Genomic DNA, 26314 nt, shown 5'->3' with positions numbered 1-26314 from the left:
TAAGAGCTTGTTCCTGTGCCTGCTGCACTCTCTGGGGAAAGCGAGGTTCACCCACTGGAGCCTTGTCATAGGTCCAGGGTGGGTAGGAGACGGCGAGACCCCAACCAAGCTGCGGCGGTTCGTGGGGGTCTGAGGTGGTTATGGTGTTGTGATTGGAGCCCTCTGGAAGCACTAGGAGCATCCGTCAATGGAGGTATCCAGTCGGGGTGACGGTTGATCCGTTACAGCCCTCTACCCTGATCATTGGTATTTTTATTCCCATTTCCCCCCCCTTTTTTTCTCCCCTTCCCCAATTTCCAGACTACCATCTAATGCAATGTACTTATATGCTTATACTCATTTACTTATAGATATGATCATACACCGACTCTGAAGAAGTGGCGTTAGTCCACGAAACGCGTCAGTCAATGGATGTTATGATGTCATGCTAATACTCTGTTTCGTTGCCATGTTGGTTCTTTTGAGATTGTTATTGTCGGGGTGTACATATGTACTCTATCACTTTACTGTTATTATACCATGCTAGCCTATACGTGTAATACATTATTATTACCCCCCTTTTTTATGTATCAATAAATATGATATAACATTTTTTACTCAGTCATGTCTCTCATTCAAAGTCCCAACCTTTTTTGCATTGTCTCAATTGATATTAGGGATGGAGGCGCACGGCTAATCCCACCGTGCGTTTCATTTAAAGTCCCGCCTTCCCCCCTCCTTGTCCTACCTGAATTAGGGATGGAGAGACATGACAGGTTGATACAATTTTGTTTCACTGTGCATTGACTGCACATATTGGCTTACATTTTTTTTAGCCTAATCGTGCTGTGTCAATATAGATTCCCTCCGGCTTCGCTGGGGGTTTCTTTGCACTTTAGCCACAGGTATCAACCCCAGTTATATTCGTATATTTATATACAATATATACTCTATACTTGATACATATTTATTCACAGGCCTATATGTGATCATTTAATGGCTTTCCAGTTTGCTCCAGCGGTGCTGGCTGGCGGTGATGGCTCTCTCCCCTTTGCATACCTCGGGAGCTGCGATGTGTGACGGGGGCCCTCCCCTTCTCCCTATGGGCGGTCCCGACACACATCGGCGTCACGCTCTGCGCCGGCGTGTGACGTCATCTGGCGCCGCACGCCGATGGCTGCTGTTCCATCCGGTGCATAAGAGGAAGCCGGCTGGGCGGTATGGCGTCTGCCTCCGCTCTGCGGCTCCATATCTCTGCACCTCGTGACGCTGGGCGCTTGATGGTCGGCGGGCTCAGGCGTTATAGTGTGTCACACTCTCCTTTCTGGCTGGATTTACTCTTGTTACAGGTCATTTTATATCATCTTTCTACTTCTACTACTCTCACACTAATTCCCTTCCCTTCTCACCCCGCTCTTCATTCAGTCCCTATTACACGCTTCCTTTATCAGGCACAGCTATCAGTCGGGCTTCTTCTGTCTTTATTCACATCTATCACTTCATTCATATTTTACCACCATCCCATGACTCCCCCCCCCCTTTTTTCTGCCTTTACTATTTCACTTCACCACATATCACCCCCACACCCATTCACTCAATATAATTTCCAAGCTAATATGTTTTGACATTCCCTTACCACAACTCCCTTACTACATATACCATTTACTAGCATTATGTTCTTCACAAAGTACATAGTCATGTAGATATTCTATTACTATACATACCAACTAAGAAGCCTTATATCCCCTATATAGTACATATCTATTACAGTTAATATTTATACTCATTTCATATAGATATACTTTGGCTACTGTTATACATTTATCATAACCATGACCATTTTACATTTTTTTTATTATCTCAGTCCCTCATCACATCCCCCTATTTCACCCTACTTCATTTTCCATCCTCACACCATTTTTATTTTCCTTCACCACACACATCAGTTCAGTAACATCAAGTTGTATACCTAATAAAATTAATTACCATTAACTATGGCAATTTACTCTATTCAGATATACTCCGCTTACCCAGCAACATTTCTACAAATTTACTCTATATGTGACACCTTCGCCTTACCCGCGGACCCCTCGTGCCCTCAGCTCCCTTGGAAGACATCAGGGGTTGCTGCCCCCACCCCCAGAACCAGTCACTGTTGGAGCCACTGTGTAAGTGTTGGGGCTATGGGGACCTTGTTTCCCATTCCCCCCCCCCTTTTTTCTCCCCTTCTCCCCCAATTTCCAGACTACCATCTAATGCAATGTACTTATACGCTTATACTCACTTACTTATAGATATGATCATACACTGACTCTGAAGAAGTGGCGTTAGTCCACGAAACGCGTCAGTCAATGGATGTTATGATGTCATGCTAATACTCTGTACTACTGTTTCATTGCCATGTTGGTTCTTTTGAGATTGTTATTGTCGGGGTGTACATATGTACTCTATCACTTTACTGTTATTATACCATGCTAGCCTATACGTGTAATACATTATTATTACCCCCCTTTTTTATGTATCAATAAATATGATATAACATTTTTTACTCAGTCATGTCTCTCAAAGTCCCAACCTTTTTTGCATTGTCTCAGTTGATATTAGGGATGGAGGCGCACGGCTAATCCCACCGTGCGTTTCATTTAAAGTCCCGCCTTCCCCCCTCCTTGTCCTACCCACTGGAACCTTGTCATAGGTCCAGGGTGGGTAGGAGACGGCGAGACCCCAACCAAGCTGCGGCGGTTCGTGGGGGTCTGAGGTGGTTATGGTGTTGTGATTGGAGCCCTCGGGAAGCACTAGGAGCATCCGTCAACGGAGGTATCCAGTCGGGGTGACGGTTGATCCGTTACAGCCCTCTACCCTGATCATTGGTATTTTTAGATATTTATTGCTGGCTGGACTATATAAAAATGTGCTCCAGTATCTTCTTTCTGCAGAAACACAGGATCTCCATCTTCCCTACTAACAGAACGGCAATCTGCCTTGTTTACATCTGCAGACCACTGTTTTGCCTCTCTCGGGGTCAATTGCCGGGTGCCTGCATTAATCATGTCCGCCGGACCCGCTAATTGGCTGCCACTGTGTGCAGCGGGAGCTGTGCGTTAGAGGCGCGCGTACGCGCTCCAGGCATGAAAATGCAGAGTAGCAAAAAAAGGAGATGACCGCACTCCGAAGTAAATCAAAAATTGGAGTAAAATTTATTCCACATCAAACAAATAGGCAAACTGGAACAACACACTGTGGATGCAGGACACAAAGGCCTTTGTGTCCTGCATCCACAGTGTGTTGTTCCAGTTTGCCTATTTGTTTGATGTGGAATAAATTTTACTCCAATTTTTGATTTACTTCGGAGTGCGGTCATCTCCTTTTTTTGCTACATGTGATTCCGGATTGACGGATCCGACCAGCACCTGACATCCAGCCCACCTGGAGCGGTCTTTTCCCAATTGGATTTCATGAAAATGCAGAGGACGTACAGGTACGTGATTCTGTGCAGAACGTCTGCCCTGCCGCAGTACACGTATGTGGGGTGGTCGGAAAAAAAAGGCTCCCTAATAAAGAGAGAGGTTATTATATGGTGGATTGAATGCGGAACTCCTGAGCGCAGCTGAGGACATTTAGGGTCTTAAGATTGAAGATGTGGTGGATGTCTCCTTTTGGTTTGGGAACTGTGGACAGAGAAGAACTCCTGGAACTCTTCTGGCCTTAGCTCAGTGAGATAGAGTTTGGAAGACTAATGTCATAGACAGGTTGCCAAAAAGTTTATGGTTTTAGAAAGGGCCTCCAATGGCTGTCAATGTGGTGCCTTCTCCACTCTCCATCTCACTAATAAAACCCCAATGGATGACTCTATATGAACTGATCACATTCCAATCACCGATCATCTGATCATTGGTAAAAAAGAAGACTCGGCACAGAATATTGTACGAAGCGTTTTTATTGTACAAGATCAGAATAAGCGATTACCACACAGTAATGATATGAATAAAATAAAGCTTAAATCTTTTATAATAGAATTAACAAATGTGTTAAATGTTTTAATAATCATACATTGGTTGGACCAATAAAAAGCCGGCTACTTCAATAAATCAAGCTCATGTATTGTCATGATTGTCCATCTGTTTCCCCCTGTAATATGATGATTGCCCACTTGTTGCCAAATGGATTGTGATGATTTCCTGCCTGTTGCCCCATGTGGGGAGGGATCGGTAAAGGTAGACAGTTGAGTCATGAATTTACCACCCCCTTAAGCTTAAATGGCAGCCGGATGGGGCGGTACACATGGCACTGCAATTTGCGGCTACTGCAAACCTCACACCTCCCTGTCACATCGGGCAACGCTATTCAACTGAATGAGGTTGTGCTGCACCAGCCCCGATGCATACGGTTGTGGCATACTGGCGTGGGCTTTACAGGGTTAACATAAGGGCTCCCAGCTGCCTGCCAACCCCACAGCAGGTCAGAGGGCGATGCGGGTGTAAACCAACCCCGAGTGGACTGTGGTGGTTTCACATTTGTTTATGGACTAAACAGTTCCACCCATTACAATCCAGCGTCCATTTCCCGTAGTACCAGCAGGGGGCGTACTCTGATGTTTCATTATATTTCCTTTATTTTTACACTTTCCCGCACACTGAACATGAAATAGGAAGCTCGCCCGTATGAACTTTCTGGTTTTTAAGAAATAAACCTTTGTTTGGAAAACATTTCCTGCACTCGTAACATTAAAAAGGGTGCACACCTATGTGTAAATAAGTGTACTTACTTGGTGATACATTTCCCGCACTCTGCACAAGATTAGAGACCCTCGCCTGTATGAACTTTCTGGTGTCTAACAAGTAAACATTTGAGCGCAAAACATTTCCCGCACTCTGAGCAGGAGTAGCAAAGCTCACCCGTGTGTATTCTCTGATGACGAAGAAGGCATTCTTTTATGGTTAACACATTTCCCGCACTCTGAACATGAATAGGGTCGCTCCCCTGTGTCAAATCCCTGGTGCTGAAGGTATCTTTTGTGACTAAAACATTTCCCGAACTGTGAACATGAATAGGGGCACTCATCTGTGTGTATTCTCTGATGTCTAAGAAGGTCTTTTTTATGATTAAAACATTTCCCACACTCAGAACATGAATAGGGACGCTCACCTGTGTGTAGTATTCTGTGATGTCTAAGAAGGTTTCTTTTATGATTAAAACATTTCCCGCACGCAACTCGAATAGGGGCACTCATCTGTGTGTATTCCCTGATGGCTTAGAAGGCTACTTTTATGATTAAAACATTTCCCGCACTCTGAACATGAATAGGGACGCTCACCCGTGTGTATTCTTTGATGTCTAAGAAGGCTTCCTTTCTCATTAAAACATTTCCCGCACTCAGAACATGGAAAAGGTTGCTCCCCTGTGTGAATTCTCTGGTGCTGAAGAAGGTGTCCTTTGTGACTAAAACATTTCCCGCACTCAGAACATGAATAGGTACTCTCCCCTGTGTGAATTCTCTGGTCCTCAAGAAGGTATCTTTTTTGACTAAAGCATTTCCCACACTCAGAACATGAATAGGGAAGGTCACCTGTATAATATAAAAGTAAGCTGTGCTAAGAAGTGAATAGTACTATATCACAAATATTAAATCAGTGAATAAATAAAGTTACACAACATACACCCAACATAGTAACAAGCAAAAGTGCTCCCAAAAAATTGATTTCAGAAGTCTACTTATATGGAATTAAATAAATAATAATAATAAACTGCGCTGAAGTTACGTGCTAATGCTCACACGTGTAAATATAAAGTCCCAAATAGTCTCTAGAAAAAGATGTATTCTTTGATATACACAGATCTTCAACAGCTATAGGGCCTCCTCAACTGATTCAATCTGCTTACCAGATTTAGGTGAAAATTGAGCCAAAGATATTCCAAATGACACCAAAAATTCTCCCTCGTTAGGTTGATCAGTTGTGTTCTCAAAAACGTAGGACCTCAAACAACGTTGGATCATACATGTGGAAAAAGAAAGCGTCCCATAGCGTAATACTGATAATGGATATACAAAAATATGGAACCCAAAAGTGCAGGTGTAAAATGTATTGTTCACAACAGAATAGTGATAAGACCAAAGGAAGTACCGCAGAAAGTACACCAATATCCCACCACCGAGTGTACCAACTGCTTACCAGAACTGTGATAATAGTAAGCCAAAAAGAGATGATGACCACCACCGGAAGCGCGATCTGCTTACCAAAACTACAGTAATAAACCAAGGTGATACCGTCACCGAAAGCACGAACTGCTTACCAGAAACAATAGCAAAAGAGCAGGGTAAAGGTATTGTGGACCATCCAGAAAGTGAGCCGGACTACCTCAATAGTGGATAATAACCATCACCCATTAATGCCAACCTCTTACCAGATGACAATAAGGTTATAGCCAAGAAAAGGGAGATGACTCCAGATCCCGGACAATGCAATGTTAATGACTCGATATCCAATCCCTCCAGATATGAAGATGGATCTCACAGGGTGGACATCAATCCCCAGATCACATATGTAAATAAATATACAGACATCCCATAGTGTAAAACTGCTAGATTTAATAGTTTGAAAAAAGAATAAAACTCACACGATATCGGTGAATGAAGAGCGTATAAGTGCCCGTCCTAGTCTCGTTCTGATGACGTCAGCACGCTGCGACCGACGTACGTCCTTGAAAACCTCATATCTGACGAAAAGTACGTTGGTCGCAGCGTGATGACGTCATCAGAACGAGACTAGGATGGGCAGAGGAGCCGACCGGCCGGCGGCTTGTTACTTATACGCTCTTCATTCACCGATATCGTGTGAGTTTTATTATTTTTGTAAACTATTAAATCTAGCGGTTTTACACTATGGGATGTCTGTATATTTATCTGTGAAATATGTGATCTGGGGATTGATGTCCACCCTGTGAGATCCATCTTCATATCTGGAGGGATTGGATATCGAGTCATTAACATTGGATTGTCCTGGATCTGGAGTCATCTCCCTTTTCTTGGCTATAACCTTATTGTCATCTGGTAAGAGGTTGGCATTAATGGGTGATGGTTATTATCCACTATTGAGGTAGTCCGGCTCACTTTCTGGATGGTCCACAATACCTTTACCCTGCTCTTTTGCTATTGTTTCTGGTACGCAGTTTGTGCTTTCGGTGACGGTATCACCTTGGTTTATTACTGTAGTTTTGGTAAGCAGATCGCGCTTCCGGTGGTGGTCATCATCTCTTTTTGGCTTACTATTATCACAGTTCTGGTAAGCAGTTGGTACACTCGGTGGTGGGATATTGGTGTACTTTCTGCGGTACTTCCTTTGGTCTTATCACTATTCTGGTGTGAACAATACATTTTACACCTGCACTTTTGGGTTCCATATTTTTGTATATGCATTATCAGTATTACGCTATGGGACCCTTTCTTTTTCCACATGTATGATCCAACGTTGTTTGAGGTCCTACGTTTTTGAGAACACAACTGATCAACCTAACGAGGGAGACTTTTTGGTGTCATTTGGAATATCTTTGGCTCAATTTTCACCTAAATCTGGTAAGCAGATTGAATCAGTTGAGGAGGCCCTATAGCTGTTGAAGATCTGTGTATATCAAAGAATACATCTTTTTCTAGAGACTATTTGGAACTTTATATTTACACGTGTGAGCATTAGCACGTAACTTCAGCGCAGTTTATTATTATTATTTATTTAATTCCATACAAGTAGACTTCTGAAATCTATTTTTTGGGAGCACTTTTGCTTGTTACTATGTTGGGTGTATGTTTCACGACTATCTGTTGTGTAACTTTACTTATTCACTGATTTATTGTTTGTGATATAGTACTATTCACTTCTTAGCGCAGCTTACTTTTATATTATTTTGATTACGAGTTTGTCACACTTTAAGTTGCTGCTTATTGACTTAGGAGCTTAGCGCGGTTATCACCCACTTTACCTATACAAGGTCACCTGTATGTATTCTCTGATGGCGAAGAAGGTTTCTTTTATCATTAAAACATTTCCCGCACTTTGCACATGAATAGGGACGCTCACCTGTGTGTATTCTCTGATGGCTAAGAAGGCTTTCTTTCTGATTAAAACATTTCCCGCACTCTGAACATGAATAGGAAAGGTCACCTGTATGTATTCTCTGATGGCGAAGAAGGTTTCTTTTATCTTTAAAACATTTCCCGCACTTTGCACATGAATAGGGACGCTCACCTGTGTGTATTCTCTGATGGCTAAGAAGGCTTTCTTTCTGATTAAAACATTTCCCGCACTCTGAACATGAATAGGAAAGGTCACCTGTATGTATTCGCTGATGGCGAAGAAGGTTTCCTTTATGATTAAAACATTTCCCGCACTCTGAACATGAATAGGGAAGCTTATCTGTGTGTATTCTCTGATGGCTAAGAAGGTTTCCTTTATTAGTGAAACATTTTCCGCACTCTAAACATGAATAAGGTCGCTCACCTGTATGTATTCTACGGTGGAGAAGAAGGTGTCCTTTTCGACTAAAACATTTTCCGCACTCTGAACATGAAAAGGGACGCTCCCCTGTGTGTATTCTCTGGTGCCTAAAAAGTTGTCCTTTTTGACTAAAACATTTCCCACACTCTGAACATGAATAGGGAAGGTCACCTGTGTGGACTCTCTGATGGCTAAGAAGGTTTCTATTATGTTTAAAAGATTTCCCGCAGTCTGAACATGAGAATGAATTCTCTCCTGTATGGCATAAAGAAGATTCCCTGAGATTAGATGGTTTCCCGCACCCGCCGGCACTGTCAGATATTAGAGGACTATGTGAAGTATCAGGAGATTCCAATGATCTCCTCCAATGGTGAGGTCTGTCATGTATATTATGAGGAACGGGATTTACTTCTGGAGAAGATGCCATGTCATTATCTTCTGTAGTCACATCTTCCTCCGATGTCCTTCTATTCCCACCACAGAGTCCGTCTGTCAGAAGACAAGAAAAATTACCAAGAGTTTTCCACACTCATATACACTGCTCAACACTTTATAATCACAGTATAGCATCAAGTCAGGGAAACTCCTGGGATATTCATCTGCTCAGTCAAGTAGCAGAGGGGGTTGTTACCAACAGGTGCACTAGATGGGCAACAATGAGACGACCTCCAAAACAGGAATGGTTTTACAGGTGGAGGCCACTGACATTTTCCTTACTCATCTTTTCTGAATGTTTGTCACTAGTTTTGCATTTGGCTGGGGTCAGTGTCACTACTGGTAGCATGAGGCCATACCTGGACCCTATAGAGGTTGCACGGGCAGTCCAACTCCTCCAGGATGGCACATCAATACCTCCCATTGCCAGAAGGTTTGCTGTGTCTCCCAGCACAGTCTCAGGAGCATGGAGGAGATTCCAGGAGACAGGCAGTTACTCTAGGAGAGCTGGACAGGGCCGTAGAAGGTCCTTAACCCATCAGCAGGACCGGTATCTGCTCCTTTGTTCAAGGAGGAACAGGATGAGCACTGCCAGAGCCCTACAAAATGACCTCCAGCAGGACACTGGTGTGAATGTCTCTGACCAAACAATCAGAAACAGACTTCATGAGGGTGGCCTGAGGGCCGACGTCCTCTAGTGGTCCTTGTGCTCACCGCCCGGCACTGTGGGGCTCGATTGGCATTTGCCATTGAACACCAGAATTGGCAGCTCCACCACTGGCACCCTGTGCTTTTCACAGATGAGAGCAGGTTCACCCTGAGCACATGTGACAGACGTGAAAGGGTCTGGAGAAGCCGTGGAGAACATTATGTTGCCTGTAACATCGCTCAGCATGACCGGTTGGGTGGTGGGTCAGTGATGGTCTGGGGAGGCGTATCCACGGAGGGACACACAGACCTCTACAGGCTAGACAATGGCACCCTGACTGCCATTAGGTATTGGGATGAAATCCTTGGACCCATTGTCAGACCCTATGCTGATGCAGTGGGTCCTGGGTTCCTCCTGGTGCACAACAATGCCCGGCCTCATGTGGTGAGAGTATGCAGCCAGTTCCTGGAGGATGAAGGAATTGATACCATTGAATGGCCCCCACACTCGCCTGACCTGAATCCAATAGAACCCCTCTGGGACATTCTGTTTCAGTCCATCCGATGCCGCCAGGTTACACCTCAGTCTGTTCAGGAGCTCAGTGATGCCCTGGTCCAGATCTGGGAGGAAATACCCCAGGACACCATCCGTCGTCTCATTAGGAGCATTTCCCGATGTTGTCAGGCATGCATACAAGCACGTGGGGGCCATATACACTACTGAGGACCATTCTGAGGTCCTGCAATGACATTTCACCAAAATGGACTCGCCTGCTGCATCATTTTTTCACTTTGATTTTCAAGGGTGTCTTTGAGTTCAGCCCTCTGTAGGGTGATAATTTTCATTTCCATCAAACTATGTGGCATCCTTTCCTTCCTAACACATTACCCAGTCCATACCAGTATAGATCCTAACACATTACCCAGTCCATACCAGTATAGATCCTAACACATTACCCAGTCCATACCAGTATAGAGCCTAACACATTACCCAGTCCATACCAGTATAAATCCTAACACATTACCCAGTCCATACCAGTATAGATCCTAACACATTACCCAGTCCATACCAGTATAGATCCTAACACATTAACCAGTCCATACCAGTATAGATCCTAACACATTAACCAGTCCACACCAGTATAGATCCTAACACATTACCCAGTCCGTACCAGTATAGATCCTAACACATTAACCAGTCCATACCAGTATAGATCCTAACACATTACCCAGTCCATACCAGTATAGATCCTAACACATTAACCAGTCCATACCAGTATAGATCCTAACACATTAACCAGTCCGTACCAGTATAGATCCTAACACATTACCCAGTTCATACCAGTATAGATCCTAACACATTACCCAGTCCATACCAGTAAAGATCCTAACGGATTACCCAGTCCATACCAGTAAAGATCCTAACACATTACCCAGTCCATACCAGTATAGATTCTAACGAATTACCCAGTCCATACCAGTATAGATCCTAACACATTACACAGTCCATACCAGTATCTAGGTCCTGAATCTAGGGAAGCAACTGGCAACACTGAAAAGAATCTCCATACTAAAAGAGCTGGGAACGTATCCAGGTACAGACAGGTGCCTACACAGAGGAGGGCGGAGATACAAGGGTGCAGGCATCAAAGCAGAGTAGTTGGGTGACAGGAAGGGTTGAAGGGAAAAAGGCCAGGAGGCCGATCCTGGGCTGGAGCACCCCAGTAAATACGCCCTGTTGCGTGATGTTGGGGAAACCAGTCAGGGACAGCATTGCTGGAGCAGAGCGACACCCCTAGCTGCCAGGGGAAGAACTCCTCAAGTAGGGGCGGTAGCAAGGGAAAGGAAAGACAGGTTCTGGTGGTAAGGGACTCTGAAGGACAGAGAGTGCATTCTGTCAAAAAGACCATAGGTGCCGAGCTGTCTTTCTTTTTACCTGGCGCTCGGCTTCGGCACATCACGGATCTGTTGGACAGATTATTGGGTGGGGTTGGGGAAGACCCAGATGTCATTGTACACGTGGGTACCAATGACAAAGTCAGAGGAAGATGGAGAGTCCTAAACAATTTCAGGGACTTAGGCACTAAGTTGAGGACTAGGACCTCCAAGGTGATTTTTTTCAGAAATACTACCTGTACCTCGAGCCACACCAGAGAGGCAGCGGGAGATGAGGGAAGTAAACAAGTGGCTGAGGAGCTGGTGTAGTAAGGAGGGTTTCGGGTTCCTGGAGAACTGGGTCGACTTCTCAGTCGGCCACCGGCTCTTTGGTAGGGACGGATTGCACCTATATGGGGAGGGTGCAACCGTACTGGGTGAGAGGATGGCCGAAAAGTTGAGGGGCTTTTAAACTAGGTCCTGGGGGGGAGGGTACAGATGTAGAATTAGCCAGAGGGGAGCAAGGTTCAGCGGGCACAAATGGGGACATTAGCGGTAGGGTGTTCAGAGTTCCTAAACCCAAGGTGGGTATGGGGAAAAATCGCAAGAGCAGCCTAAAAACAACATCAAAACGAGGATATAGTATGCAACCAGACAAAATTACGAGGTTTGTATACCAATGCTAGAAGCCTGGCCAACAAGACGGGAGAGCTGGAGCTGCTGATGTTTGAGGAGGACTTCGATTTTGTGGGGATTTCAGGGACTTGGTTTGACAGCTCTCATGATTGGCTGGCGACCATTCAGGGGTATTCCCTTTATCGCAGAGATAGAGAAGGTAAAAAAGGGGGAGGGGGAGGGGTATGTCTGTATATTAAGAACAGTGTACAGGTAAATATGAGGGATGATATTAATAATGGAGCTATGGATGAGGTAGAATCCCTATGGGTAGAACTTCAAAGGGAAGGCACTATGAGGAAAGTAATATTGGGCGTATGCTATAGGCCCCCCAACCAGAGGGAGGAGGGGGAGGCGGACTTCCTTTCACAGATTGGATTGGCAGCAAGGATGGGAAATGTAATTATAAATGGGGACTTTAATTATCCAGATATAGACTGGGCAGAAGAAACCGCACATTCATCCAAGGCTCTGCAGTTCCTAAATTTTTTGCAGGACAATTTCATGGGTCATATGGTGAACGCACCGACAAGAAACAATGCGGTACTAGACCTACTGATTACCAACAATACAGACCTGATCACGGATATAGAAATACAGTGCAACTCGGGAAATAGTGACCATAGGTCAATTTGTTTCAGTATTAATCATAGTAATAGGAAACACAAGGGTAATATAAGGACACTGAATTTCAAAAGAGACAACTTCCCTAAACTGCGCTCTTTGCTAGACAATATCAAATGGGATAGAAATCTAGGAAAAAAGAACACGGAGGAAAAATGGGAGTGCTTCAAGAGCATATTAAACAAAGGGATTGGCCAGTGCATTCCAAAGGGGAATACATTTAAAATAGCTAAAATAAATCCAGGGTGGCTAAACTCCAACATAAAAATGCATATTAATACTAAAGGAAAGGCCTTCAAAAAATACAAGGCTGAGGGGTCATTGGCAGCGTTCAAACATTACAAAGAGTGTAAAAAGAAATGTAAAGGCAAAATCAAAGCAGCTAAAATAGAACACGAGAGACATATAGCGGAAGAGAGTAAAAAAAAAAAAAACCCAAGAAATTCCTTAAGTATATAAATAGTAAGAAAGTGAGACCAGAACACATTGGCCCCATAAAAGACAGCAAAGAGAATCTGGCCACAGAGGACAGAGAGAAAGCGGAAGTGCTAAATAATTTTTTCTCTTCAGTCTTCACAAAAGAATCGGGGGGCTACACTAACCCAGCTTGTAATGCTAAATGAAATAATACACCTCAGGAAGTACCCCCATGGCTAACAGAAGATAGACTTAGAACTAAACTAGAGAAACTGAACATAAATAAATCACTAGGACCGGATGGCTTGCAACCGAGGGTTCATAAAGAGCTCAGCCAGGTGATAACCAGACCGTTATTCTTGATCTTTAAGGGTAGTCTACAGACGGGTATGGTGCCAGCTGATTGTAAAAATCCCAACGTGGTACCAATATTTAAAAAATGTCCGAGATATATCCCGGGTAACTATAGACCAGTCAGCCTAACATCAGTAGTCTGCAAGATTTTGGAGGGGATGTTAAGGGACCACATACAAGACTTTAGTAATGAAAACGGTATCAGTAGTAGTAATCAGCATGGATTCATGAAAAATCGTTCTTGCCAAACCAATCTATTAACCTTCTATGATGAAGTGAGTTGCCATCTAGGTAAAGGAAGGCCTGTGGATGTGGTGTATCTGGATAAAGGAAGGTCTGTGGATGTGGTGTATCTGGATAAAGGAAAGCCTGTGGATGTGGTGTATCTGGATAAAGGAAGGCCTGTGGATGTGGTGTATCTGGATAAAGGAAGGCCTGTGGATGTGGTGTATCTGGATAAAGGAAAGCCTGTGGATGTGGTGTATCTGGATAAAGGAAGGCCTGTGGATGTGGTGTATCTGGATAAAGGAAGACCTGTGGATGTGGTGTATCTGGATAAAGGAAGGCCTGTGGATGTGGTGTATCTGGATAAAGGAAGGCCTATGGATGTGGTGTATCTAGGTAAAGGAAGGCCTGTGGATGTGGTGTATCTGGATAAAGGAAGGCCTATAGATGTGATGTATCTAGGTAAAGGAAGGCCTGTGGATGTGGTGTATCTAGATAAAGGAAGGCCTGTGGATGTGGTGTATCTGGATAAAGGAAGGCCTGTGGATGTGGTGTATCTGGATAAAGGAAGGCCTGTGGATGTGGTGTATCTGGATAAAGGAAGGCCTGTGGATGTGGTGTATCTGGATAAAGGAAGGCCTATGGATGTGGTGTATCTAGGTAAAGGAAGGCCTGTGGATGTGGTGTATCTGGATAAAGGAAGGCCTGTGGATGTGGTGTATCTGGATAAAGGAAGGCCTGTGGATGTGGTGTATCTGGATAAAGGAAGGCCTGTGGATGTGGTATATCTGGATAAAGGAAGGTCTGTGGATGTGGTGTATCTGGATAAAGGAAGGTCTGTAGATGTGGTGTATCTGGATAAAGGATGGTCTGTGGATGTGGTGTATCTGGATAAAGGAAGGCCTGTGGATGTGGTGTATCTGGATAAAGGAAGGCCTGTGGATGTGGTGTATCTGGATAAAGGAAGGCCTGTGGATGTGGTGTATCTGGATAAAGGAAGGCCTGTGGATGTGGTGTATCTGGATAAAGGAAGGCCTGTGAATGTGGTATATCTGGATAAAGGAAGGCCTGTGGATGTGGTGTATCTAGATAAAGGAAGGCCTGTGGATGTGGTGTATCTGGACTTTGCAAAGGCATTTGACACAGTTCCCCACAAACGCTTACTGTACAAACTAAGGTACATAGGTATGGACCATAGGGTGAGTACCTGGATAGAGAACTGGCTCCAGGGGAGAGTCCAGAGGGTGGTGATAAATAGGAAGTACTTGGGAGGGTGTGGAAAGTGGGGTCCCCCAAGGATCTGTCCTGGGACCAATCCTGTTTAATTTATTAATAAACGACCTAGAGGAGGGGATATCTAGCACAATCTTTGTATTTGCGGACAATACTAAACTAAGCAGGCCAAATTCTTCTATGCCGTATGGGGTAACCTTACAAACGGACCTGAACAAAATAATGGGGGGGCAACTACATGGCAGATGGCAGTGGCCACTTACTAAAACTAGAGGGAAAAAGGTTTAACCTTAAAATACGTAAAGGGTTCTTTACTGTCAGAGCAGTGGGGATGTGAAATTCTCTTCCACAAGCAGTGGTATCAGCGGGGAGCATCGATAGTTTCAAAAGACTATTAGATCGGCACCTTAAAGACCACAACATAGAGGGGTATAGAATGTACGGTTAACATAAAACACACACACACATCATAGGTTGAACTGGATGGATTGATGTCTTTTTTTATCCTCACCAACTATGTAACAGTATAGATCCTAATACATTACCCAGTCCATACCAGTATAGATCCTAACACATTACCCAGTCCATACCAGTATAGATCCTAACGCATTACCCAGTCCATACCAGTATAGATATCCAGCATGATATTTTCCCCATTGAGATCTGATGTGTTTTCAAAGTGTTCCTTTCATTCTTTGGAGCAGTGTATGTTGGTCGAGCATTTCAAAGTGTAAAAGAGATCTGTGGTGGAACTGGGTGCAATCACAACACCAAACTATGACAACTAACCAGATCAATGATACCACCCAACCAAACATCACTAAGTAACCTTTAACCCATTCTTGTATAATTACCCGAGCTGATATCTGGAGAAGTTTCTTCCTCTTTATCTGCGTCCATCATCCCAACCTCCTCTGTAAAATGCTGATCACCCCTCACATACGTCTTTTCCTTTATAACCCCAATTTGTACATTTATCAGATCTTCATCCTAAACCAACAAAATGGCAGAAATAATATTAAATACAAAAAAATAATAATAATAGAAGAATGATATCTCTTAGGGCTTGGGATCACTTTCCTACATTCTCATCTACCTGATGATGGTGAGGGATGGTGTGACCTTCCTGTGTGGAATCCCGGGAATACAGAGGACGGGGACATCTCTCTGGTGCATTTCTGTAACTGGATGACTCCACCATGGTGTCCTGGTACTGCTTTCTGTGACCATTTGGAAACTCTGCCTCCTCCATTACAAAATCCTCATCATCCTCCTCTTTTATCTCTTCTTTAATGTTGACCTGTGTGGAATCCCCGGAATACAGAGGATGGGGACATCTCTCTGGTGGGTTCCTGGTATTAGGTGGCTCCATCATATCCTTGTGTCCTTCTGAAAACTCCTCCATCTCTCCATACTCCTCATCCTCCTCTTTATACTCTTCTTTAACAACAATATTATCATCCCCGAGGATTCCACTCTGAATATATAATAAAACATTCATTGTAACAAACACACTTGTGTATAAATCATAACTATCAGTGATTGTTCCTCATCTACCTGATGATGGTGAGGGATGGTGTGACCTTCCTGTGTGGAATCCCGGGAATACAGAGGACAGGGACATCTCTCTGGTGGGTTCCCATTACTGGATCCATCTGTAGGAAACACACACACTGACTGAATACATTGTTTCTATGTATTTATCAGATGATGGGGGATCTAGGTGGATCCTCCGTACTGCTCTCTCCTTTACAATAAAGTCTCCTCTTACCCGGTGATGTGAGGGGCGGCTGATTCTCCATCATGACGTCCTTGTAGAAGTGGATCTACAGATCCTCAAACATCAATCCATATACCCAAACAGTTTTTGTATTTAGTGGCCATCACTCACCTGTGCTGATGTCTGGAGAAGATTCCTCCTCTTTAACTTTGTCCATCATCCCAACCTCTTCCCTGAACTGCTGATCACCCCTCACATACGTCTCTTCTTCCTCTTTAACCTCATCTTTTATATCTATCAGATTTTCATTCTAAACAAAAAAAATAGCAGGGAATGGTTGCTTTAAAATGTGAGCACAAATAACCTTATACCTAAAAGTGGAATATATTTTCATACAGTCAGATCACTTTTATGATCTCAACATCCATCTTCATCTACCTGATGATGGTGGGGGATGGTGTGACCTTCCTGTGTGGAATCCCGGGAATACAGAGGACGGGGACATCTCTCTGGTGGGTTCTCATTACTGGATCCATCTGTAGGAAACACACACACTGACTGAATACATTGTTTCTATGTGTTTATCAGATGATGGGGGATCTAGGTGGATCCTCCGTACTGCTCTCTCCTTTACAATAAAGTCTCCTCTTACCCGGTGATGTGAGGGACGGCTGATTCTCCATCATGACGTCCTTGTAGAGATCCTTGTGTACTTCCAAGAATCTTCTGAGAATCCTCCTCACCCCTCTGGTCAGGTCTGTGTTTTACTAATAGAAATAAGAGTGATGTCATGTGACCTCCCAGAATCCTCCTCACCTCTCCGGTCAGATCTGTGTTTTATTAATAGAGATAAGAGTGATATCATGAGAGAAACAAAAGAAAGCAAGGTGGCAGCATTGGGTCTGGGTGAAGAGTGGGGGACAGAAGTGTCAAATATGGGGTGTGAGGAGTTGAGATTTTCAATGTTGAATAAGGGAATGAGGAGTGGGGGACAACAGTGTCAGTGGGGGTTGTGGAATATAGGTGAGCAGTGTGGGAAGGGGGGTGAGGAGAGGGGAACAACAGTGTTGGAAGAGGAGTGAGAAGTAGTGAACAGGGGTGATAGATGGGGGTGAGGAATGGGGGACAGCGGTGTTAGATGGGGGTAGCGGTGTTATATGACAGGTGAGGAATGAGGGACAGCAGTGTTAGATGGGGGTAATGGTGTTAGATGGGGGTGAGGAGCGGGGGACAATGGTGTTAGATGGGGGTGAGGAGCGGAGGGACAGTGGTGTTAGATGGGGGGTGAGGAATGGGGGACAGCGGTGTTAGATGGGGTAAGGAATGGGGGACAGCGGTGTTAGATGGGGTGAGGAGCGGGGGACAGCGGTGTTAGATGGGGGTGAGGAGTGGGGGACCAGTTGGTGTTGGGACAGAGGATGGGATTAATGTTAGTAGTGACGAGGGAGGAAAGCTGCTGAATATTTCCAGAGGTGAGTGTCGGGGTCACCCCGAGCTCTGCTTCTTCCCCAGATAGATTATGAGTACCTCGGCTCTGCCTGGTGAGGGTGCTACAGGAGAGCTGGAGGAAGTTTTGCTGCTCATCCTACTTATGTGATTTCACTGGGGGACTGCAATCTGATTCTCAGTGTTATGTGTTCCTCTGTTTCTTTTCCCCCGGCATAAACAGGGAAGGAGGACATTTTCTTTATGTAATTAAAGATTATATATAGAAAATAATATCTTATTACCTCCTCTGCTGCCACTTCCAGCTACGTCTCCTCTCTACTTCCTCCCGACTCGCCTCTGAAATTCCTATTTATATCTAATATCACTTCCTCTGTGGACCTACATCACTTCCTGTCAGTATCTTACATCACTTCCTGTCTGTGCGTTCCATCTGAGGGAAGTCAGGTCACCACCTTGTGGACCATATTGTAAGGTGACCAGATTTTTAAAATGAAATCCAGGGACGTATTTTTTTTTTTTTGGCAAATGGTAAACTATTTTATGAGCATATTTCCTTGAAATGATCTATGCGGTGTATGTGGGATGTGTTTATGGAATGATTGTATGATATATATGTTATTTCTCACATTTCGTCCATGAGATAGAAAAAAAAAAGATAAAGATACTTTTTAGAATTTTTGGGATGAGGCTACCAAAAGTTAGGAAGATAAGATAAAGGAAAAACTTGGAGGGGGGATGGGGCGGCTAAATTCAAATCTAATTCGGGCAGGAGTAATGGTGTCACCCTCTCTGTAATAGGTAAGAAATACTGCAGAGCTGCAATGTGCAAATAGTGGTGAAACACCCCCCCCCCATATATAATTATAATAAAATGTAAAATATGCACATTAAAGTGGAGCTCCACCCATTTTTACAAGTTGAGATGTATGTAATCCCCTTCAAATATGCTTTTGACAATGTAAACAATTTTTTATTTTAAGGAAATACCTTTAATCTTCTTTATTAATCTGCACCTCCGGGTCCTGCTGCTTTCGGCGATTATGTCATTCGGCAATTCGCAAGGGCTCCTGGGACATGTATCCCAGCAGCCCTTGCAATTCGCCTAGTGACGAAATCTCGTGTGATTTCCAGTTCTCAGGGATGTATTGCATTCAGTCCGTGCTCCGCCCCCACCCCTCCTCGCCTCCTCTCAGTGAGCTCTATGGGATGTATTGGATTCAGTCCATGCTCCGCCCCCGCCCCACCTCCTCTCAGTAAGCTCTATGGGATGTATTGCATTCAGTCTGTGCTCCGCCCCGCCTCCTCTCAGTGACTGAAAGCATTACATTCCGTAGAGCTCACTGAGAGGAGGCGGGGCGGAGGCGGGGCAGTTTGTCGAATGCATTATCCGACGATAGACAGAGAGCAGAGGGGAGAGAATCTAATGTTAAAGGGCAACGCTGACTGGAACATTAAAGGGTAACTGACTGGAACATTAAAGGGGAACACTGACTGGAACATTAAAGGGGAACGCTGAGTGGAACATTAAAGGGGAACTCTGACTGGAACATTAAAGGGGAATGCTGACTGGAACAATAAAGGGGAACTCTGACAGGGACACAGATGTAAACGGGCACTCTGACAGGGACACTGATGTAAAGGAGGACTCTGACGGGTTCACATCCATGTCCCCGTCAGAGTGCTCCTTTATATCTAGTGTGTCCCCGTCAATGTCCTCCTTTACATCCATGTCCCCATCAGAGTGCCCCTTTACATCTAGTGTGTCCCTATCAGAGTCCTCCTTTACATCTGTGTCCCTGTCAGAGTGCCACTTTACATCCAGTGTCCCCACCAGAGTCCTCCTTTACATCCAGTGTCTCAGTCAGAGTGCCCCTTTATGTGTTCCCCTTTATTATTCCAGTCAGAGTTCCCCTTTATTTTTTCTGTTCAGAGTTCCCCTTTAATATTGCGGTCAGAGTTCTCCTTTAATATTCCAGTCAGAGCTGCCCTTTATTATTCCGGTCAGAGCTGCCCTTTATTATTCCGGTCAGAGTTCCCCTTTAATATTCCGGTCAGAGCTCCCCTTTATTATTCCAGTCAGAGCTCCCCTTTATTATTCTGGTCAGAGTTCCCCTTTAATATTCCAGTCAGAGTTCCCCTTTAATATTCCAGTCAGAATTCCCCTTAATTATGTCGGTCAGAGCTCCCCTTAATTATTCCGGTCAGAGTTCCCCTTTATTATTCCGGTCAGAGTTCCCCTTTAATATTCAGTTCAGAGTTCCCCTTTATTATTTTGGTCAAAGTTCCCCTTTAATATTCCAGTCAGAGTTCCCCTTTAATATTCCGGTCAGAGTTCCGCTTTATTTTTCCGGTCAGAGTTCCCCTTTATTATTCCGGTCAGAGTTCACCTTTATTATTCCGGTCAGAGTTCCCCTTTATTATTCCGGTCAGAGTTCCCCTTCAATGTTCCGGTCAGAGTTCCCCTTTAATATTCCGGTCAGAGTTCCGCTTTATTTTTCCGGTCAGAGTTCCCCTTTATTATTCCGGTCAGAGTTCCCCTTCAATGTTCCAGTCAGAGTTCCCCTTTAATATTCCAGTCAGAATTCCCCTTAATTATGTCGGTCAGAGCTCCCCTTAATTGTTCCGGTTAGAGTTCCCCTTTATTATTCCGGTCAGAGTTCCCCTTCAATGTTCCAGTCAGAGTTCCCCTTTATTATTCCGGTCAGAGTTCCCCTTTAATATTCCAGTCAGAGTTCCCCTTTATTATTCCGGTCAGCGTTCCCCTTTATTATTCCGGTCAGAGTTCCCCTTCAATGTTCCAGTCAGAGTTCCCCTTTAATATTTGTATATTATATCTGTGTCCCCATGAGAGTTCTCCTTTACATCGTGTCCCCGTGCGGTGAGAGTGCCCCTTTAATGTGACTGTTGTGTAATCAGATAATATTCCGCCATTTCTCACTATGATCTCATATAAGAATAATCCGTTCCGTCCCGCCATGCATTATTCCACAGGACACCGGTCTTGTTTGTTTCATTTCAAATCCATTGTGGTGGTGTATAGAGCCAAAAAGATTAGAATTGTGCCGATGTCCCAATATTTATGGACCTGACTGTATATATATATATATATATATATATATACACACATGCATACACGTCCAATAATTAGTCACCAACTTTGAGCTAGGCTTGTATTGTCAGCTGAGTCAATACTGGATGTCCCAGGGCTAGATAATTTCACCCTTAGAACGATGAGGACAGTCTATTCCTTTGTTTCTTTCTTAATGAAGTTTCATCTTTAACCTTTGGGTTTCAAATCCTTATCACATCTTTTTATTTATTGATCTGGAAGGTGGGGACCGTTCAGTATTGTCAATTGTGACCGACTAGTTACATAAGACTGTAGCTTCATTTGCACTGTTAAGGGTTGGTCAATATAGTTGTATGGGGCCCGGCCTCTTAAGGTTTTTCTTCCTGCCCTTGAATGAATCGCGTCAGACAAAGGTCAGATTCACATTCAGCAAAGTTATATTTCATCAATTTTATCATTTTATATAGATATAACCTGACAATATGCAGATGACGGACAGGTACGTGATTCTGCACAGAACGGCCGCCCCACAGCAGTACATGTATGTGGGATGGTCAAAGAAAAAAGTCTCCCTGATAAAGAGAGAGGCTATTACCTGGTGGATTGCATGGAGAACTCCTGGGCCCAGCTGGGGACATTTAGGGCCTTAAGATTGAAGATGTGGTGGATGTCTCCTTTTGGTTTGGGAACTGTGGACAGAGAAGAACTCTTCTGGCCTTAGCTCAGTGAGATAGAGTTTGGAAGACTAATGTCATAGACAGGTTGCCAAAAAGTTTAGGGCTTTAGAAAGGGCCTCCAATGGCTGTCAATGTGGTGCCTTCTCCACTCTCCATCTCACTAATAAAACCCCAATGGATGACTCTCTATGAACTGATCACATTCCAATCACCGATCATCTAATCATTGGTAAAAAAGAAGACTCGGCACAGAATATTGTACGAAGAGTTTTTATTGTACAAGATCAGAATAAGCGATTACCACACAGTAATGATATGAATAAAATAAAGCTTAGATCTTTTATAATAGAATTAACAAATGTGTCAAATGTATTAATAATCATACATTGGTTGGACCAATAATAATCCGGCTAATTCAATAAATCAAAAGAAGCAAAAAATTTAAGCAACCAATCATCAGGTATGCATTCTTGACCGTGATGCTATTGAGGACCCTATAATCAATGCAAGGTCTCAACCCCCCCCCTTCTAAAAAGGTTCACCAGTGAAAGATAAATCCTGATTGGCTGCTGTGGGTTAATGCATGTTACAGTGATCTTTTTCCATCCAGTAGGTTAGATCTATATTCATATTTATAAGTAGAACACAAAAAGAATGTATTGTCAGAATTGTTTGTCTGCTGCCCTATGTATTGTCATGAATGCCCACTTGTTGCCCCCATTTATTACCAACAGGTGCGCACACCGTGGTGAAGAAGCACGATATTACGTGTGAAACGCGTCCACCTTTCTGTATCCCGTATTGACTGTCTGCAATAAATATCATCGCTATAACCTGTTGGAGTGCCACCATTTTCATTGGTTTTATGCCCCGTATATTGTCAGGATTGCCCACTTATTATCCCATGTATTGTGCGGATTGCCCACCTGTTGCCCCATGTTTTGTCTTAATTTCCCACTTGTTGCCCCATGTATTGTCATGGTTTCCCGCCTGTTGCCTCATGTGAGGAGGGATCGGTAAAGGTAGACAGTTGAGTCATGATTTTACCAGCCCCCTTAAGCTTAAATGGCAGCCGGATGGGGCGGTACACATGGCACTGCAATCTGCGGCTGCTGCAAACCTCGCACCCCCCGGTCACATTGGGCAATGCTATTCAACTGAATGGGGTTGAATGGGGTTGTGCCGCAACAGCCCCGATGCATACGGTTGCGCCGTTCTGGCGTGGGCTTTACAGGGTTAACATAAGGGCTCCCAGCTGCCTGCCAACCCAACAGCGGGTCAGAGGGCGATGCGGGTGTAAACCAACCCGGAGTGGACTGTGGGTGTTTCACATTTGTTTATGGACTAAACAGTTCCACCCGTTACAATCCAGCGTCCATTTCCCGTAGTACCAGCAGGGGGTGCACTCTGATGTTTCATTATATTTCCTTTATTTTTAAACATTTCCCACACTCTGAACATGAAATAGGACGCTCGCCCCCATATGAACTTTCTGGTTTCTAAGAAATAAATCTTTGGAAAACATTTCCCGCACTCGTAACAATAAAAAGGGCGCTCACCTGTGTGTAAGTAGGTGTTCTTTCTTACTTAAACATTTCCCGCACTCTGCACAAGATTAGAGACGCTCGCCTGTATGAACTTTCCGGTGTCTAACAAGTAAACATTTGAACGCAAAACATTTCCCGCACTCTGAACATAAATAGGGAAGCTCACCTGTGTGTATTCCCTAAAGGCTAAGAAGGTTTCCTTTATTATTAAAACATTTCCCGCACTCTGAACATGAATATGGAGGCTTAACTGTGTGTATTCTCTGCTGGTTAAGAAGGTTTCCTTTATGATTAAAACATTTCCCACACTCTGAAAATTAACAGGGAAGCTCACCCCTGTGTATTTTCTGATGGCTAAGAAGGTTTCCTTTATGATTAAAACCTTTACCACATTCTGAACATGAATATGGAAGCTCCCCTGTGTGTATTCTCTGATGGATAAGAAGATTTCCTTTCTCATTAAAATGTTTCCCACACTCCGAACATGAATAGGGACGCTCACCTGTGTGTATTCTCTGATGGATAAGAAGGTTTCCTTTATCCTTAAAACATTTCCCGCACTCTGAACATGAATAGGGACGCTCACCTGTGTGTATTCTCTGATGGCAAAGAAGGTTTCCTTTATCATTAAAACATTTCCCGCACTCTGAACATGAATAGGGATGCTCACCTGTGTGTATTCTCTGATGGCTAAGAAGCTTTTCTTTACGATTAAAACATTTCCCGCACTCTGAACATGAATAAGGACGCTCACCTGTGTGTATTCTCTGATGGCAAAGAAGGTTTCCTTTATCATTAAAACATTTCCCGCACTCTGAACATGAATAGGGATGCTCACCTGTGTGTATTCTCTGGTGATGAAGAAGGTTACCTTTTTGGCTAAAACATTTCCCGCACTCTGAACATGAAAAAGGTCGTTCCCCTGTGTGAATTTTCTGGTGCCTAAGAAGGTTTCCTTTGTGCCTAAAACATTTCCCACACTCCGAACATGAATAGGGAACCTCCCCTGTGTGTATTTTCTGATGGCTAAGAAGGCTTCCTTTATGATTAAAACATTTCCCGCACTCTGAACATGAATAGGGACGCTCACCTGTGTGTATTTTCTGATGGCTAAGAAGGTTTCCTTTATCATTAAAACATTTCCCGCACTCTGAACATGAATAGGGAAGGTCACCTGTATGTATTCTCTGATGGCTAAGAAGGTTTGTTTTATTATTAAAACATTTACCGCACTCTGAACATGAATAGGGGCGCTCCCCTGTGTGTATTCTCTGGTGCTGAAGAAGGTATGCTTTATGACTAAAACATTTCCCGCACTCTGAACATGAATAGGGAAGGTCACCTGTGTGTTTTCTCTGATGTCTAAGAAGGCTTTTTTTGTGTTTAAAACATTTCCCGCACTCTGAACATGACAACGAATTCTCTCCTGTATGGTATAAAGAAGTTTCCCTGAGATGAGATGGTCTCCCGCACCCGTCGCCACTGTCAGATATTAGAGGACTATGTGAAGTATCAGGAGATTCCAATGATCTCCTCCAATGGTGAGGTCTGTCATGTATATTATCAGGAACGGGATTTACTTCTGGAGAAGATGCCATGTCATTATCTTCTGTAGTCACATCTTCCTCCGATGTCCTTCTATTCCCACCACAGAGTCCGTCTGTCAGAAGACAAGAAAAATTACCAAGAGTTTTCCACACTCATATACACTGCTCAACACTTTATAATCAGAGTATAGCATCAAGTCAGGGAAACTCCTGGGATATTCATCTGGTCAGTCAAGTAGCAGAGGGGGTTGTTACCAACAGGTGCTCTAGATGGGCAACAATGAGACGACCTCCAAAACAGGAATGGTTTTACAGGTGGAGGCCACTGACATTTTCCCCACTCATCTTTTCTGAGTGTTTTTTTTCTTTTTAAATCAGAAAAAGTTTTATTATAAAGAAAGAAAAGTCCATTCCATTCGGTACACAATATTTCCGCTTTGTACAGTCATAGACACAGCGATCATAACCTTCATATATAGTCAGTCCTGCATGTTTCCATTCCCCACCTCCACTGACTCCACCCACTCCCCCAACATCTCACTGACTCCACCCACTACACCAACATCTCACTGACTCCACCCACTCCCCCAACATCTCACTGACTCCACCCACTCCCCCAACATCTCCTTGGCCTGCGCCTTATCCTGTTCTCTCCTGTTTATTCATTCCTAGGACTAACATATGTTTAAACATAGAAGTAAAAATAACACAAAAAACAGACAAGAAACAAACAAAGCAACTAAAACAACTCCCCATCCCCCCCCCCCCCCCAACCTCAGTGCAATGCTCATGTACTACAATACTTATAGGAAAATGTAAAAGGAGAACCTCCCAGGAGAACCTCAACGCGGCAGTGTCTCCCCCACACAGACTCTCACCCAGGTCCATACGCCACCCTCCCCCACCCTCTCACCACTGCTTGTTGTCTGCTAGGCATAGACTTCATTTGTTACCTCCCTAAGTATCAGGGGACCTCAACTCACCCCTCTAAGGTGACCGTCACCTTCACCGGTGGCAGACCACAATCACCTCCGAGAAGAGTAGATGGCCTCTCAGTCCAACCCTGCCATATAACGCATCCTCTATTCAGGTATGTGGCTTTGTAAAATAGCAGCATCGTGTTCACTGGTGACTTCCAATACTCCACCAATGGCGCTTCGGTCTTCCTGCAATGTAGAAGAATAGCCTTGCGCGCAGAGAACAGAGTAACCGACAATAAAATTCTTTGTGCTCCAAGAGGTGCCATTTCCTCCTCCAAACCCAGCAAACACACTGTCAGCATCAAAGGTACCCTCAATGTGGTCCTAGGACTAATCTTTGAAGTGTTAATTGTTGTGGACCAAGGCCAGGAGT

General features: G+C 44.0%; 3 protein-coding genes and 2 pseudogenes across 5 annotated transcripts in view; 1 reads left to right on the top strand and 4 right to left on the bottom strand.

The window, feature by feature from the left end:
* The window catches only part of LOC309549119 (uncharacterized protein), a 2919967-nt gene that overhangs the window by 1292013 nt on the left and 1601640 nt on the right, over positions 1-26314 (top strand). The window lies entirely within an intron of this gene.
* LOC309549117 (uncharacterized protein) overlaps positions 1-26314 on the bottom strand; it is a 4285597-nt gene that overhangs the window by 2768304 nt on the left and 1490979 nt on the right. Inside the window, 2 exon segments of the mRNA XM_082249155.1 lie at positions 16048-16428; positions 16509-16606. Of these exon segments, the coding sequence (XP_082105281.1) occupies positions 16048-16428; positions 16509-16606 (479 nt within the window).
* Positions 1866-6732, bottom strand: LOC309548665 (annotated as a pseudogene). The gene is made up of 3 exons: positions 6708-6732; positions 5023-5545; positions 1866-1948 (listed from the first exon to the last, which is right to left on the bottom strand). The product of its transcript is annotated as an uncharacterized misc_RNA (transcript).
* LOC309548664 (uncharacterized protein) lies at positions 6858-11560 on the bottom strand (the record flags this gene model as incomplete). Its single annotated transcript, XM_082248628.1, has 3 exons — positions 6858-7024; positions 7965-8720; positions 11485-11560. 3 exons carry the CDS (start codon positions 11558-11560, stop codon positions 6858-6860), a joined length of 999 nt encoding a protein of 332 aa, XP_082104754.1.
* LOC309548662 overlaps positions 23483-26314 on the bottom strand; it is a 43851-nt pseudogene continuing 41019 nt past the window's right edge. The window contains exon 3 of the transcript in view: positions 23483-24820. The product of the transcript in view is annotated as an uncharacterized misc_RNA (transcript). The remainder of the gene's footprint in view (positions 24821-26314) is intronic.

This window comes from Pelophylax lessonae (assembly GCF_965119305.1).
Source record: "Pelophylax lessonae genome assembly, chromosome: 3".
NCBI lineage: Eukaryota > Metazoa > Chordata > Amphibia > Anura > Ranidae > Pelophylax > Pelophylax lessonae.
The sequence above is the reverse complement of the archived record's forward strand: the minus strand, read 5'-3'. Positions and strand labels throughout refer to the sequence as shown.